The sequence below is a fragment of the Oryctolagus cuniculus genome, chromosome 1 (genome assembly GCF_964237555.1).
Source record: "Oryctolagus cuniculus chromosome 1, mOryCun1.1, whole genome shotgun sequence".
In the NCBI taxonomy this organism is placed as follows: domain Eukaryota; kingdom Metazoa; phylum Chordata; class Mammalia; order Lagomorpha; family Leporidae; genus Oryctolagus; species Oryctolagus cuniculus.
In genome coordinates this window covers 169785562-169801734 of record NC_091432.1, presented here as the reverse complement: position 1 = coordinate 169801734, position 16173 = coordinate 169785562, and the positions used below count along the sequence as shown (strand labels likewise).

Below are 16173 nucleotides of genomic sequence, written 5' to 3'. Positions count from 1 at the left end.
AAAAAAAAAGGTATTGCCACAGTTTTCTATTTCACTGGATTCATTACAAATTCATCAATAGGATATCAATAGAATTATTCTACATTGAGCATGTTTTGTATATTAGAAGTTTGGATTCTGTTTTCAGTTCTTAAAGGGCTTCTACATATTTAATCTCTTTGGTTCTTTAAATGACTCTGTGAAGTGGACAGAGTGGGTTTTACCATCACATTTCACACACTGAACCTCAAAGAGATTGAATGGTTTATTCAGTGAAGTCCAACTCAAAGACAAAGATGTGACTCAAACCCAGGTTTTAGAGTGCCAAAGCTGGTGCTTTTCCTTTGGCCCGTACTTTCTGCCTGTGGCAATATTCGTTTCTATAACTCACCCAGAATGGCATTCACCCCAACGGGACTGGATTCATTTCCACATAGTGCCTCATTGGCCCATGACAGCCTTTCAGACCATCTGTGGAAGATTAAAGCATCATGATTCCTGGACCCCAACTCCAAGAGATTCTGATTTATAAGGTCTGCAGTGCAGACCAAGAATCTCTATTTTTCAAATAGCTCCCCAGGTGATACTGGCATGTGGCTTGATTGAGAACCACTGCCCTAACAGGCCTGGAAATGGTCTGGAGAGGTCCCCTGGCTTCCAAGCACGGATAATCAAATGGCAGTTCCCAGAAGGTAACAATTTAGTCGTCCAGACGGCAGCCATCCCAGCCCACTCCAGCGCAGACTAATAGCTTCGTCTCTCCAGCCCTTCCCCGGCCCTCTTCAGACTTCACTCTTGCCCCCATTCCCCACCTCTGCCCGCTCGTGTCATGGAGACTTCCTTGCCAGTTCCCTCCACTGTTCCATTGCAACTCGAGGGACTTAAGAGACTCGACTTCCTGAAAACATTCAATTGAAAGCTTCCTCCTTGATAACTTGGGGCCTCTTGTGTAACTTAGCTCTCTTAGGAACCGGAGAGAAGGAATAATGAGAGCTTTGCTCCATCTCTCATCAGTGGCCCCAGAACTGTTATCCCAGGCTCTCAGGTGACCTCCTAGCCGAGAAACACAGACTCTAAATGCCTCACGGTGAGAGAAGGCGTGCTTTGGCATGTAAGTGCAGGCACATGTATATGAACACACAATTCTACATGGCAGAGAAGCTCTGTTTTTTCTAAAATATGAAGATTCTGAGCTGAAGAAAATCAAAGGATGACAGAGAGAAAGAAGAGAGCTGCATAGCAAGAGGCTCAGTGTTTAACTTGCCAGAGGAACAATGGGAGAGACTACGACATATATCTTAACAAAGCAGACAGAGAATCCTCTGGGAAACATTGTGCTAAGGCAGGAGTGGGTGCGGGAGTTTGTAAACAGTAACTTACTCACTGGCAGGAACGGATGACTTTGTGATGTAATGTTTTCATCACACTGGAGTGTGCCTCATCCACAGGCACACTCCAGTGTGCGTACAACTTCCAGAGGCATCATTTAAAGGTATTTTTTCTAAAGTCACTTTACTGGTAACACAAAACCCCAAATATCTGACCCAGCAAATGGCCTGGAATGGAAAACTGACCCAATGGTAACCAAAAGAGGCAAAAGGGGAATGTGAGATGACCAGAAACATGAGTTCTCACCTGGGGCCAGAGCTGTGGCATAGCAGGTAAAGCTGCCGCCTGCAGTGTCAGCATCCACTGTGGGCACTGGTTCAAGTCCTGGCTGCTCCACTTCTGATCCAGCTCCCTGCTAATGTGCCTGGGAGAGCAGTGAAAGATGGCCCAAGTACTTGGTCCCCTGCACCCACATGGGAGACCCAGAAGATCCTGGCTCCTGGTTTCAGCATGGCTCAGCCCTGGCTTTTGCAGCAGATGGATGATATCTCTCTGTCTCTGTCTATCTCTCTCTTTCTCTTTCTCTCTCTCTCTCTTTCTGCCTCTCTCTACCTCTGCCTTTCAAATACATAAATAAATCTTTCAGAAAAAAATAAAAGTTCTTAGAGAGGGAAAGGGCAACGGAGTGGGCCAGTCTGATTCCTACAGGAATGTATTTACTCAGCAAGTGTTTATGGGCACCAACATTGTGTAGACCCTTTCAGAAAACCTTATTTAACAAATTTAACAAATCCTTCTATTGCGTGTACTTTGCACCAAACACCAATGTACATATTTTACAAATATTCATTCATTTTCTTCTCAGAACAACACTGTAAGTTAGCTGCTATTACTATCATTATTTTGAAAGTAAAAAAAAAAATCCTAAGATACAGGCAGCCTAAATAACTTGCCCCAAAAAGAATTATTTCATTATTTATCGAATAATAGAGCCACTCTTTTAAGTATTAGGGATAAATCCATAAACAACAAAAAAGAATACAAAAATCCACACTGTATTCAAATCCGCTTTCTACTGATGATTTCTGGGCTGGACCTTGGGAGAGAGAGCCATTTGACTCTGGGAGCAGAAAGTGAAAAATAATCCCAGTGAAGGCCAGGAGCAGAGGCCTTAGGAGGAAAGAACAGGGAGGCGGGGCAGGTGTGCTGAAATAGAAAAAGTTAAAGATCAGTGAACCTTTAACTTTTAAAGGTGAGGACCCAGAAGAATAAACAAGCTGCATGAAGAACATTTCTGGTGTCAGCTCTGCCATTTCCACGAGGTCCAGCTTCTTCCTAGAGCCCCGTGAGGCCCAGCTTTGTGACTGGGTTTTCCATCCTCTTATGAATAATAATAATAATAATAATAAAACCACCACCAGTACTGAAGTGAGTGAAGTTTTGTTGCTTGTATCCTTACGAGCCTCCAATGTCCAGCCCTATGAATCCCTAATCCAGAGTGAGAGCAAGGACTGCAAGAAACAAAATCCAGCATGCACAGTCTCCTAGAAAGGTGAAGAGTATTAAATTGCACCACTCTGGGACAAGCACTGCCACAGAGAGAGGCACAGAATGGAATGAAAATTCTTCCTGTTCCAGAGGAGCATAGGGCTGGTGCAGGGAAAGTCAGAGAGCATCAACCCAGCTAACCCCAGTTCCAGGAAGAGCAGTGGGGGCAGTAGGGAGGCAGAGACGACCATACAATCCCCATCTGCAGCCAACAGGGGCCAGAGGCACATCACTGCATCTTAGACACAGCACAGTGGCATCACCCACATTGGATTCTGCGCATGGTGTCGGATAGCTTCTGCCTCATCAACGGGGCACAGAAGAAAGGTCTTCTCCCTCAGCCTGGAGGGCAGCCCAGGAAGTTGACATTCCTGAAGTTAGGGTGGGGAAGAAACAGAAACACAGTGGCCACTAGGTGGAAACCAAGAGAATTTATGGATGAGCACATCTGAGATACTCCTTGGGAACTCTCAGTAAAACAACAAAAAACAAAACAAAATGAACCAACAACAATAACGAAACCAGGAACATCTGATAGTGCTACAAAAGTACCTTGTAGTTAAAATGAAAACAGAGAAGCTCCTCAACTTAAGATGGGGTTACACCCAATAAACCCACTCAAAGTTGAAGATATCGTAAGTGGAAACGCATTTAATACACCCAACCTACTGGACATCCTAACTTAGCGACTCAGCATAGAGTGTCAGTGGTTTGCCCTCTTGATTATGTGTCTGACTGAGAGCCGTGGCCACTGCTGCAGAGTATCACTCTCTGGGAAAAGATCAAAATTTAAGTAGGTTTTCACATAACACATTTTGCTTTTGTGCCATCATAAAGTAGAAAAATCATAAAATGAACCATAATTAAGTCTGAGACTGTCTGTAATAAGTTTGGGACTATTTCTAATATGGTTTTGCTTTTTCACCAAGAAGCCATTTGGATGTTCAGGCTGTTGTGACTGAGGGGAACATGAATAATTATTTTCCTTGCCCTTTGTCTCACCTCAGTCCATACTGAACTACCCAGGGAAGGCTAGGTCTATTACAGCTGAGCCAAATCACATTCGTCCTCATTTTCACCTCTGCTATGTCTCAGGAAGTCGCAGCCCGGAGCACCGAGTCAGCACTGATGCTGGGATGAAACAGTGAGCAGGAAGCTCTGGCCGTCCTGACACTAGCTGGAAGGACTTCTTGGCAAGGGCTGGCTCCCTGGAACGGGGTCCCCGAGGTAAGAGAGCCGGCAGTAGTGAGAATCCTAAGTGCCTGGAGCCGGCATCCTCAGGGATGTGCCCTCACGGCTCCTTACCTGGTGAGGGAACTTAGGAAGCCTTGTGTGACCCTCTGAGGGATTTCACATGACCGTGGCCTCTCCCCATTCAAGGCTCACCAAGTCCCACTGGTCTCCCCAAGAAGAGTACCAACCACGCCGGTCCCCGGAGCAGTCAGCGCTCTCCTCTCATCCTTCCCCTCCAGTTGAGTGTTTTGGGCAATACACAAGAGAGTCTATTATTGACCAGAAACTCCAGCCTAACTTAAGTTCTTTTAACTGCATGTGAAAGCTGTATGTTCTTTAGCACATCAAGGTTCCAAAAAGTTGCAGTATTGGTGATGATGAAGATGCTGGATGGTGATGATAGTAATAACCAGAGTAGCTGTCACATTGTGCTCTGAGTCACGTGCCACACGCTTGATATGCACTGTCTCACTGAATGCTCACCAGCGCTCTTATGAAACAGGCCTTGTGACTCCAATTTTACTGATGAAGACACCAAGGTTCAAAAGAGATGCAGCCCAAGTCGCAATGCTATGAAATGTCAGAAGGAAGATTTGCACCCAAATCTGCCTTGAAGCCGACCCTCCTTACCCTGTGTCAGGTACTGTTCATCACCCACGTTCTCCTGTCAGGAAGAAGGGAGATCAGGTGTGTGCAAGAAGCTGGACACAGTGGATTAGAAGGACATCTCTACCTTCCTCTGTTACCTGGTTCCCACCAGTCAGTTCCATTTTCCATTCCACACCCCACTCCTTGGACATCCCCATTTTTACAGCCTTTGGGGCAGGAAACCTGGTACCTTGAACATCTGTAATTTTACAAATATTAATCATTTATTCCTTGGGGAGAGAAATTCTAGGGTTAAAAAGAGGCCTAGAGAGTCAGTCTTGAGGAAAATCAAGTCAGCCACATTGACCTTCTATTCATTTTCTAACGCATTCTAAATGGGATTCTAATTGCACAAAACAACTAATTTTGCTCATTAAGGTTCAATTAAATTTATCTGAAATTTGGGATAATGGCACTGTTGTTGAGCAGCCATATTAAAGATGAAACATAAGCTCTCTTGACTGCATTTCTTTTGACAAAATAAGTTTGACTACTAATGAGCTCACAACACGAGGCTTCTTTCATACATGGCAACAAAGGGTGCAAATTTAGGAACAGAGTTGTTTATGGTCATCATCAACGGCCATTTCCTTTACTACCAAAATACACAGAAATGATTAGGAGGTCTTTTTTCTCTTTATGTCTTTGATTTCAGGGGGAGAAAAGTATGAAATAAATAGCTTCATATTCATATTCAGTGAAATCACACACTGAAAGTCCACAGTAGGTGGCCTCCAAGCCTCAATGCAGGGCATTCTATGGTCTGAACAGTTATTTCAATTTCCAGCCTTTCAAGTCTCAGACAGTCTCTCCCCTAGACTCCAAAACTCTTTGTTTCAGGACAAACAAAAAATGTTTTTCCCTACCTGGGTGGTCCATTCCCCTGCCTTTTTGTTTCCCCCAGAAAGAGCCTGTTTGTTCTCCAGAGTCAAAAAAGCAAGGAGCAGCCCCTCTAGACAGGGTGAGTCTGCCTTGGCAGCCAAGCCTGCTCAGCCTACAGCAACACTCGGCCCTTTCTGTGGGCAGCCATCAGAAAGGCATGATGCTGGCATTTTCTTGCCAAGGGCCCTGCTGTGCTCAGTTAACCTCAGTCAGCAGAGGTTGACCCTAGTCAACAGTGCCATGACTCTCAAGGCCGGTGACGTTAATTTAGTGACCAAGGCTAAGACAAATGCCATCAATCAGTAGCCCAGCACATTAGAATTCTCCAGAGAAACAACCATCAGAATGGATGGACAGACAGAGGAAGAAATAGATAAGAGGGCTGTTTAGGAAATTGAGTCACACTATTTTGGAGCCTGAGAAGTCCCATGATTCCCATTTGCAAGCTGGAGAACCATGGAAGACAATAATGTGGCTTACTTAGTCCAAGGTTGAGAGCCTGGGAGACCTCTGGTCCCCAATTACAAAAGCCTGGGCAACTTGGGTTTTCCTGGAGTAGGAGAAGCTGAATATCCCCACTTCAGGACAAAGACAGACAGAGAGAATATGAATTCAATTTTCCTTTGCATTTTTGTTCTATACAGACCCTCAGCTGAGTTGATGGTTTCTCTCACATGGACTAAGGGTTACTAAGTGCACTGAGTAAGGGATGTCTTTTAGAATCATCCTTCCAGACATACTCAGCTATCTGGGCATAAATTAATCCAGCCAAGTTAAGCCTAAAATTAACCACCATGCCCAGTGAGAATACACGTCTGCCCCAGTAGCGTTCGACCAAGCAGGTGGCTGGCATTCAACCAAGGTTCCTGAGGATCTGTTGTGTGCAGGGATTACAGGAGATAGAGAGATGAGTAAGTCCTGCAGCACAGAAGGTGTGTAGAGTGTGGAGAATAAGCATGCAGATCCATAATCCCTACTTAAAACCACTGGGGCCAGATTTATTTTGTGTGAAATTAAAATTTTTAGGATTTTAAAAAGGCAATTTCCTACCTAATATATGTTACCTAATACCCACATGAATATTCTGTAGTGATATGTCTGAATATTCATACTAACTAGATAAACAGACTGTAAACAGTCTCACAGCATCTCAGGCAGGTCAGGTTATTTTACTTCTAGATGAGCTTGAGTAATGAAAAATCTGGCAGTAGGGGCCGGCGCCATGGCTCACTTGGTTAATTCTCTGCCTGCAGCGGCGGCATCCCATATAAGCGCTGGGTTCTAGTCCCGGTTGCTCCTCTTCCAGTCCAGCTCTCTGCTATGGCATGGGAAGGCAGTGGAGGATGTCCCAAATGCTTGGGTGCCTGCACCCACATGGGAGACCAGGAAGAAGCTCCTGGTTCCTGGCTTCTTTGTGGCCATGTGGGGAGTGAACCAAAGGAAGGAAGACTTTTCTCTCTTTCTCACTGTCTGTAACTCTACCTGTCTAATAAATAAATAAAAATCTTAAAAAAAAAAAAAAGAAAGAAAGAAAAATCTGGCAGCAAAAGAAGACCCACCCAGGAGGGAAAGGAAGTGGGTTCTGACCTGGAATGTTGTGGATGACTAACTCAGTGTGACCCACCCTCTGAAGGGACAGAGGTGCAGTGAGGTGACAGAAACCAATGTCTCGGAACCCAAGGAACATGTATCGGAGGGTTTAGAGGCCCATTAGTGGCAGTGGGGGGAGAAAGCAGTCGGGGGTCTCCTCTTTCTTGGAAGAGCTGCTGCAAGAGAACTGTGCTCCACGTCCCCAGGGGCTGAGCTAGGGACCAGACTGGAGCCAAGGAAGACTCCCCCATCCCTCTATCTCCAGGCCAACCTTCAAGAGCAGCTCTCCGGCTAGGGTGTGCCTCTTTCCTCTGGAGTCTTTTTCCCACTGAGAAGACCCAGCAAGAGCTACCAGCACAATCACAAACTGAGCCAGACCAACAGCAGGCAAGTCCTCAGGCAGCCAGCTATGAATTCTTCTCAACTGATTGAGTGTATTAAATAATACATTCAGGAACGGGCTTTACGTGTAGTGGTTGAAGACACTTATATCCCACATTGGAGTACCTGGGTTGGATTTCAGACCCCAGCTCCTGACTTCAGCTTCCTGCTAATGCAGACCTGGGATGCTCAAGTAATTGGTTTCCTGCCCCACATGGGAGACTTGGATCTCGTCCTAGCTCCTGGCTCTGGCCCCAGCTCAGCCCCAACCATTGCAGACATTTGGGGAGTGAACAAGAAGACAGGAGTTCTATCTCTGCCTCTCAAAAAAATAAATAAATAAAAATAATATGATGTATTCAGGAGTACTTCTCATTCTCAAGAATAAATTCCTATGAAAATATTCTCTTTATGCTTCAATCTCAGGAAGCTACAGCAGCATATGAAATACATTTAAAAGGCTATATGAAGACAGAATGAGAAGTAGTTCATTGTGAAGTTAGACAGTGGTGATGGCTACATAACCATGTGAAAACACTAAACACCAATGAATAGTACATTTTAAGAGGGTAAACTTCGTGGTATGTGAATTATCAATTTAAAAAACAGTAAACAGTCAAAAGAAACAAATTAATTCCGTGAAATGACTTTCAGCTCCACTCCACTCCCAGGCCTGCATGCTGAACCTTATCACCACTTGAATCTGCCCGTAGAGATCTCCCCTCAGACTCTGCTGCTCATCTCCAAAGCCGCCTGTCTCCCTCCTACTGCAGCTGCTTAGCAGTTGCCTTAGTTTCCTCCTGAGGCTGTAATGAATCACCACAAGCTTAGTGCATCAAACAACACAAATGCATTCTTTTATGGTTCTAGAGGGCCAAAGTGTGACATCAGTTTCCCAGGCCAAATGCAGGGAGTCTACAGGGCTACACCCTTACTGAGGCTGTGGTGAACTCCCTCTCCTTGCCTTTTCCAGCTTCCAGGAGCACCTATACTCCTTGGCCCCTTCAACCCAGATCATTTCAATCGCACCTGTGTCTGAGCCTTTTGCTCTCCCCTTGGAAGGACCATTATAACCACAGTGAGTACAGCCAAGTCATCCAGAATAATCTCTCCACCTCAAAACCCTTCACAAGACGGCTTCCATGAAGTCGCTTTGGCAGTAAGGTGACGTGGACACCTTTGGATGTCATGATTCACACACTTCCTAGAGAACCCTGTTTCCTCTACATCAACTACATTCCTTATGCAACCCCGAAAATAGGTTGCAAGAAACTGTTTTCTCTAGCATCTTTAATTCTCTCCTTTTCCTTATATCAAACCCACCTACAATTCCATAATGTTAACTTCACTGCTCTTAGAATTTGGTCTTTTTGTATAAAAATCTCCCTTTTCCTGCATAAGACCAATCATTCCACCTCTGTTCTAAAAAAAAAAAAAAAAAAAAAAACAAACAAAAAAAAACAACTTACTTAAGGGTACAGTGTGATAATTCAGTACATGTACAAACTGTGTGTAATGACAGTACCAAGGTAGTTGGCACATCTAGCTCCTCATTTTCTACCTCTGCCCGTACTTCTCTCCCCTTCCTTCAGGATTCCTCCATCAATTATTCTCTGTAGATTTCCCCTCTCTGATTTTCATCTCGACCCTTGCCCTTAGCAGTTTGTTATTTTCTCCCACTAAAAAGAAAAAGCAGGGACTTTTTTGTTCTGAACAATGTGGATTAGAGTTATTTCTCCCTGGCTAAGTATAATTAAAGATTCTGGACATAATACAACCAACCATCCTAAGAGGAGCATGAAACGTTCAAAGAGGAAAGCAAACCAGGACTGAAGGAACTATTCCGAGTGAGTTCTCTGGGTTTTCTTTTATCTCCCATACATCCTGGACCCGGAACTGGAGATACCTGTAAACCACAACCACCAACAGGCAAAGAAAACTGGGGGTGGTGGTGGAAGCAGAGTGAGAAGCCCCAGGAAAAGCCCGTCCCTCCTCAAAGGACCAGGAGAGGGGCAGCACGCATGAACAGCTTGTTGCTAATACGTCCCCGCTCCAATCAATTACAGTAGGTCCCCACTACAGTGTCAGTGCAGGCCAAGTGGGCAGCTTTGATCTCTGTCCTGTACTTGGCAGTGTTCCCTCCCCAGCCGTGAGCACAGGTAGGACCCCTGACTTACTGTAACTGGAGGTCCTGGTCAGCATTTCCCTCCCTGCCAGAATGCATCAGGCAAGACGTCTCACCAGCCCAGCTGGAGAACAGGAGGATCTTGAAGGCAGCTAGAGAAAGGAACTCTGTAAATAGGCAGAGGAACCCGCTGACCCACCCACACATGAAACTGACCCACATTAACTAGTCCATGGATGGAGAACTGAACTAAGGCGTAGAATAGCACCCAGGTTTTCAGAGTGGTGTCCAGGAGACACACAAACAATGCAGATCCTGAGTATGATATGGCTCTGAAAACAAGTGACCTGTCAATAAAGACAAGGCCTGCCTTCCATGTTCACACTACTAGTGGTAATCTTCCTTTTGAGATTCAGACTTTTCTTTTCAATGTCTTTTGTGTGAGTCAGGTTTAGGATCCTATTTTCCTCATGTATTGAAAAGGTTGAATGGCTTAATAGTGACTTTATCTTACAACCTAAGGTACTGATACTTACTTGGCTTATTTATCCCGAGAGTTAAATAAGATAAACACCACTAAATATCCTATAAGGCTGGGTGTCTGGGTATACCATACTTCACTAGCATTAGCTGTTCTTGACAATCTCCACAGGGGACCTGTACTTTCTAAGGATGGAACAGGGGGTTTCTGAGTCTTCAGTCCACTTGCTGGAGAGTTTAGGCATCCGTAGAGGGCAGAAATCATTTTCTCCACGGTTATTATTATATGGCCCTATAACCTGCAGGGTGAGAGGACCCGCTAGGCTTGGGATGATGATTCATCTGAATTCTCAGAAAGAACTGTAGTACAATTGAGTCTTGTAACCAATCAAGCACTTCATGTAATGAGAATGCTTCAGAATCTCTGGTTAGCTTCAAGTTTATGACACTGATTTATATCTGAAATGAAGACTGTTTCATTTCAGATTCCTTTTACTTAAAGGCAAAAATAAAGCACAATGTTATCTCGCAGCAGCTACTTCTCCAATGATTATTCATAAGAGCTCTGGGGCATTTACAGTAACACAAACATGGGCAGCCTTGTTTCACATCTGATAGGCATGCGGAGAAGCAGAAGAGCCATTCACTCGGCATGGTTTTGACCTGGTATCTCCATGTTTTCATATACTATAACTACTATAACCCAGTAGAAGTTTATAGCACATTCCAAGATGCAAGTGATACTTCACTAGATGTTTCTTCCCAATTTTTCTCTAGTGGAATTCAAACAAACAAACAAAAAGTTCCTTAATAAAATAAATAATCACATTGTCTTTATTTCAAACACAAATAAAGGAATTACAATGTATTGAAAGATGCCAGCCATTTATTAGTAATCCCCTAACCTCCAGAGAAAGCGCTTGCAATTAGTTGGAATTGTCACAGCTTAGCATTTCTTTTTTAAATACTAGAAGGACTTTAACTGATTTCATGCTACACATACAGACAAAAAATGCAGTTAGTGTGAAGCAAAGAAATTAAAATTACAATTGAAGTGTCACAGAGTTAAGTGGAGAAGCTTTAATGGTCAGTCTGGTCACAGAGCTAACAACCACTTTATGCACAAGGCAGTGAAACTGAGATTCCTTTCTCGATAGCCAGAGTGCACTTGTGACCATCACGGTTCTGTGGAGGCCATACACAGCTGTACTTGGTTATAGGAACATTAGTTGAGTGAGACCATAAAGAGCAGCTGTATTTGAAATCACAAAGGGCTCTGGACATTTTCTCCCTGTGGCAGCCAATCAGAAATCTTGCTGACAGGCAAACTTGTACAGGATGAATGATCTTATTTAGATTAGTTTCTCTTAACGGTTTACACAGGTCCACTTTCCTGGTCTCTCATGAGGAGAGCAAGTCATTTTCATTCAAAGCCAGCGACAGGAAACTCGAGCTTCATGACTTGATAAAATATATGACTACATTGGTAGAGAATGTAGAGTGCCTGGGTTCTATGAAAACACGGATGGTGGGATCTGCCCCAGCTCTGAGTTCAGCCACAGGCTCTCTGGAATACAAGCACCCAGCCAGCAGGCAGTCTAGACGACAGAATTTTGACTGTGGCTCTGTCCTTCTGGCTCTTCATTGTCTACCCAATTAGAGGATACATCCACACCCTTTGCCAAGACACTCTGAAATGTCCTCCCAAGTCCTGGTCCTGGGCTTTTGCCCATGTGATCTTAATCCACAGAGGACAAGAACACACTTAGATGGCTGGGCACACTTGCTTTCCTGCCTCTACCAATGACATGAGAAATGCATCAGGTCTGGCCCACTGTATCCATGGGAATAAGGAGAAAACTCCTGGGGCATATGAGTGAGTCAGCCCATGCCAAGCACATCCTAGATAAGCCAAGTTGCAGGGCCGTGTATAAAACGAATGCTTCTTGTCCCAAGGCTACTCAGATGCTGCAGTTGTTTTGTCATGCAGCGTAACTGTGGCCCTAGTTAACTGAAGCAGGCGCTAAGGACTGTAAGCCCACGAGCCATCTCCTTGCCTGTCCCCCACTCCTCACCTCTGAAAGAAGGGAGGGAACTTCCAAAGACAGGTGGGAACCAGGAAACCTGGGCTGAGAAGTGCTCCAGACTCGAGGCCTCAGAGTATTCCACTTGTAGACGAAGTGGAGGAACACACGTCCACCAGCGTGGTGGCAGGTAGCAGGCCTTTCTCCTCAGTGATCCTGCCATAAATGTGCTCAGTGCAACAAGGGAGTCAGCACCAGAAGGAGAGGCTGAACAATCTGCCCTGCAGTACCTGTGGAACCAGCTCCCCAGCAAGACTTGTTTTGCTATTGGTCTAAACCCAGATAAACAAACAAGTCAGAAGACAGGTTTGGAGAAAATGGAAATCTTTATTTTTAAACACTAGTACATTTTCAGGCTGTTTTAAAAAGGAAAAACCATATTACATTAGTTCAAAACTATGCATCAAGGCATATTTATTTAAACTCTAATTTTACAAACACATAATGAAAGAAACATATTTTTATAAATATCTACTCAGAATAGGCATTATGAAAAAAAAGTGTTTAAAAATAACAGCCCCAGATCTCCCTCTTTAAATATATAAAATTCCCATACAATTCATATGAATTCTTCTTCAAGAGCCAAAAGTTTCATTTCACAAGGCCAACTCAGTTCTCATCAGACACAATCAAAAGTAATAGGAATATTAAAAAATGCAAAAGTTCTGTACAAGGGAAATACAGATATAGCACATGGGTAAATCTCATTACCATACATGCCATTTGTGTTTTAAAAATGTTTTATAAAAACTGCCATTTAAAACAAGTAAGTGAGAGTCCTTCCCTGACTGTGGAAAAGATATAAATCATCGCCCCTGAACTGGGTAACAGGGCTCCCACCTGCTGGAGTTGCGGAGAGAAGTCTCTATGTGTTTTCTGCTGAGGGGCCAGAGCCACACATGGGACCCATGTCCTCTCTGGCAGTGGCTTTTTGTTCAAGTGGGGGAATCAGTGTTTTTCTATTCACTCAGAAAAATTATTTGGGATCATAGAAGAAAATTGCTCACAAGTGAAAACAAGACCAGGGAATGGCTTCAGATTGCTGATATGTGCATTTTGCAATCTTGGGGACTGAACTCTGGAAGCCCAATTTACCACTGACAGAGACACACGGCGTCACCTACCCCAGTGGAATACACAGCACGGCCCCAAGGCCGTCCCTTCATCTCTTCTCATCTGGCCCAAGCTGCACTGTTGCCTGCAGCGTGTACTATTGTCTCTTCTGACACTTCTTCTGGAAAGAGCTCTTCAAAAAGGTGCGGTACACAGGGTCATCCACGTACTCGTTCTTAAACCGGGAACTCAGCACTCTTTGTCTCTTTCTCTCCCCTTGGATTATGTCTGCTCCATAAAACGTGTCTTCAAACCGCATATCAGAGGCTGTGGACTGAAAGCACTCAGCGTTACTCACAGAAAGGCACAGCGTTTGGTCATCACAGGAATGGACAGAGATCTGACTCCATCTTCCAGGCGAAGGCTACAGAGGCCAGGATCACCTGCTTAGGGTGGCAAGTCCACATCCAAGGCCCTGGGTTTCCTTCGCCTCTCCCCATCTGCTGCAGTCTAGCAGAGACAGGTGGCTTTGTTTAGCCTCACTTCCTCCAGGATATACAACCTACCGTCCCACCTCTCAGCCCCAGGAACCTCCCCTGAAAGAAAGCAGGATTAAATCTCTTCACCCTACACCTCCCCTCGGGATTCTGTCCAGCCAGGGCCAGCTTTATGGTGTAGCAGGTTAAGCTTGGGCCTGCAGGGCTGGCATCCATGAGTGCTGGCTGGAGTCCTGGCTGTTCCACTTCTGATCCAGTTCCCTGTTAATCGTCTGGGAAAAGCTGCAGAGGACGGCCCAATTGCTTGGGTCCCTGCTACCCATGTGGGAAATCCATATGAAGCTCCTGGCTTCCAGCCATCTAAGGAGTGAACCAACGGAAGGAAGATCTCTCTGTCTCTCCCTCTCTGTAACTCTTTCAAAATAAATAAATAAATAAATCTTAAAAAAAAAAATCACCCCAGATTCTATCCAACCAAGTTTTTTTCACAGACTTGTCCACAGTCATCTCTAATTCACCCATATTCCTTGGTCCCTAGCCCACCCATGCAATTGTTCTATTTTGTTTTGTTTTGTTTTGTTTTGTTTTTTTAAGATTTACTTATCTATTTATTTGAAAGGCAGAGCATTAAATAGAGGGGGAAGGGAGAGGAAGAGAGAGAAAGAGATTGACATTGAGATCGAGATCTGCTGATTGGCTCACTCTCCAAATGGCTATAATACAAGGCTGGGCCAGGACCAAGCCAGGAGCTAGGTACTCCATGCTGATCACCCATATGGGTGGCAGGGGCCTAAGCACTCAGGCCATCATTCACTGACTCTCCCCATCAGGGACTCTTCGAAGAGGAACAGTATTAGGGACTATGTAACAAGTTTCACATTGCCATCACTAAGTTGCATGTCTAACATCAAGGCATTGCTCATTAAGTGGGTAGTGAAGGCAGCGGGACTTTTCCTGTGATACTCAGGTAGAGCCTAAAGACTAAAGCAAATCACTATTTTTGCTTCTTCTTTCCCTATTTTGACTCCTAACTGCATTCCCAAATGGTTTTCACTTAAATGAAATAATTCAAATGACACCTACACACAGTGCACCTTAATGTGTCACCAAGACTCTCCCCACTGGTAGACAATAGAGGCAGCATCTGGCTTTTAGGACTTGAAAACACAAACATGTTTAAAAAGGAAAAAACTAGGGCCGCCGCTGTGACGCAGTGGGTAAAGCTGCCACCTGCAGTGCCGGCATACCATATGGGCGCAGATTCAAGTCCTGCTGCTCCACCTCAGATCCAGCTCTCTGCTATGGCCTGGGAAAGCAGTAGAAGATGGCCCAAGTCCTTGAGTCCCTATACATGTGTGGGAGACCTGGAAGAAGCTCTTGGCTCCAGGCTTCAAATCAGCCCAGCTCTGGCCCTTGGGCCACTTGAGGAGTGAACTAGCAGATGGAAGGCCTGCCTGCCTACCTCCCTCCCTCTCTCTAAATCTGCCTTTCAAATAAATAAATAAAAAGGAAAAACCATGTTACATTAGTTCAAAACTATGCATCAGGGCATATTTATTTAAACTCTAATTTTACAAACATATAATGAAACACAACTTCCAGTGTGAAGGAGAGAGAGACAGGGGCCTCATCGGGCAGTGTGTGTTCACTGCCAGTTTGTGGGATAAAGCCCCCTCCAGGGGTTCCCCCAGACACCACCTGGCTTCACTCCGGAAGAAAACTAAAAGCTGTGGCTTGGCTAGGTACCCCTGCCTCTAGGAGAAAACATTCTGTTTCATTCATCTTGGCAAAGTACCTCCTCTGAATAATCTTTTACTTCCATAAGCACTGAAGTTATCAAAGGAGAAAATAAAACATCTCTGCAAGTGTTGCCACTGTGCAGGAACAGCAAAAGTCAGCCTCTCGAATACAATAATAAAACCAATTTACCAGGAGCTCTAGTTAATTACGCACTGTTGCTATGGTTATTCCGTGAGACAATAAAAGGTAATGGGGCCATTTCTGAAGTGAGTGGAGAAGAACCAGGCACAATAACTGAGGGACTGCTGACATTCGAAGCCCCCCTCCCCCGCCACCAGTGTGTGTCTGGGCCAGCCGGAAGTCATTAAAGCCCCAAGCCTCCTGATGAGGACTGCTAACCTACCCTCTTCAAACACAAAAAGACTCCTCTAACCATCAAATAGCTTCCATCCATGAGCTTCCCTAATAGATTTGTTTCACCAACTGTAAAAAAATAGCAATTGTGAACTGACTCCCCAGGGCCACAGGCTCTACAAGAAGCTGAAGACAAGGCAGCGAGCTGGAGCAGGAGCACAGGGGCGGCAGTCCGGTGACGACAGCCAGG

At 44.8% G+C, this 16173-nt stretch overlaps 1 protein-coding gene across 4 annotated transcripts in view; it reads right to left on the bottom strand.

Annotated features, from left to right (window-relative positions):
• Window positions 1-12586: 12586 nt before the first annotated feature.
• Window positions 12587-16173, bottom strand: part of KDM4C (lysine demethylase 4C) — a 350839-nt gene continuing 347252 nt past the window's right edge. For all 4 annotated transcript variants that reach the window (XM_051858176.2, XM_051858178.2, XM_070051918.1 and 1 more), the window contains one exon: window positions 12587-13666. In XM_051858176.2, the coding sequence (XP_051714136.1) occupies window positions 13490-13666 (177 nt within the window). In that variant the 3' untranslated portion in view covers window positions 12587-13489. The remainder of the gene's footprint in view (window positions 13667-16173) is intronic.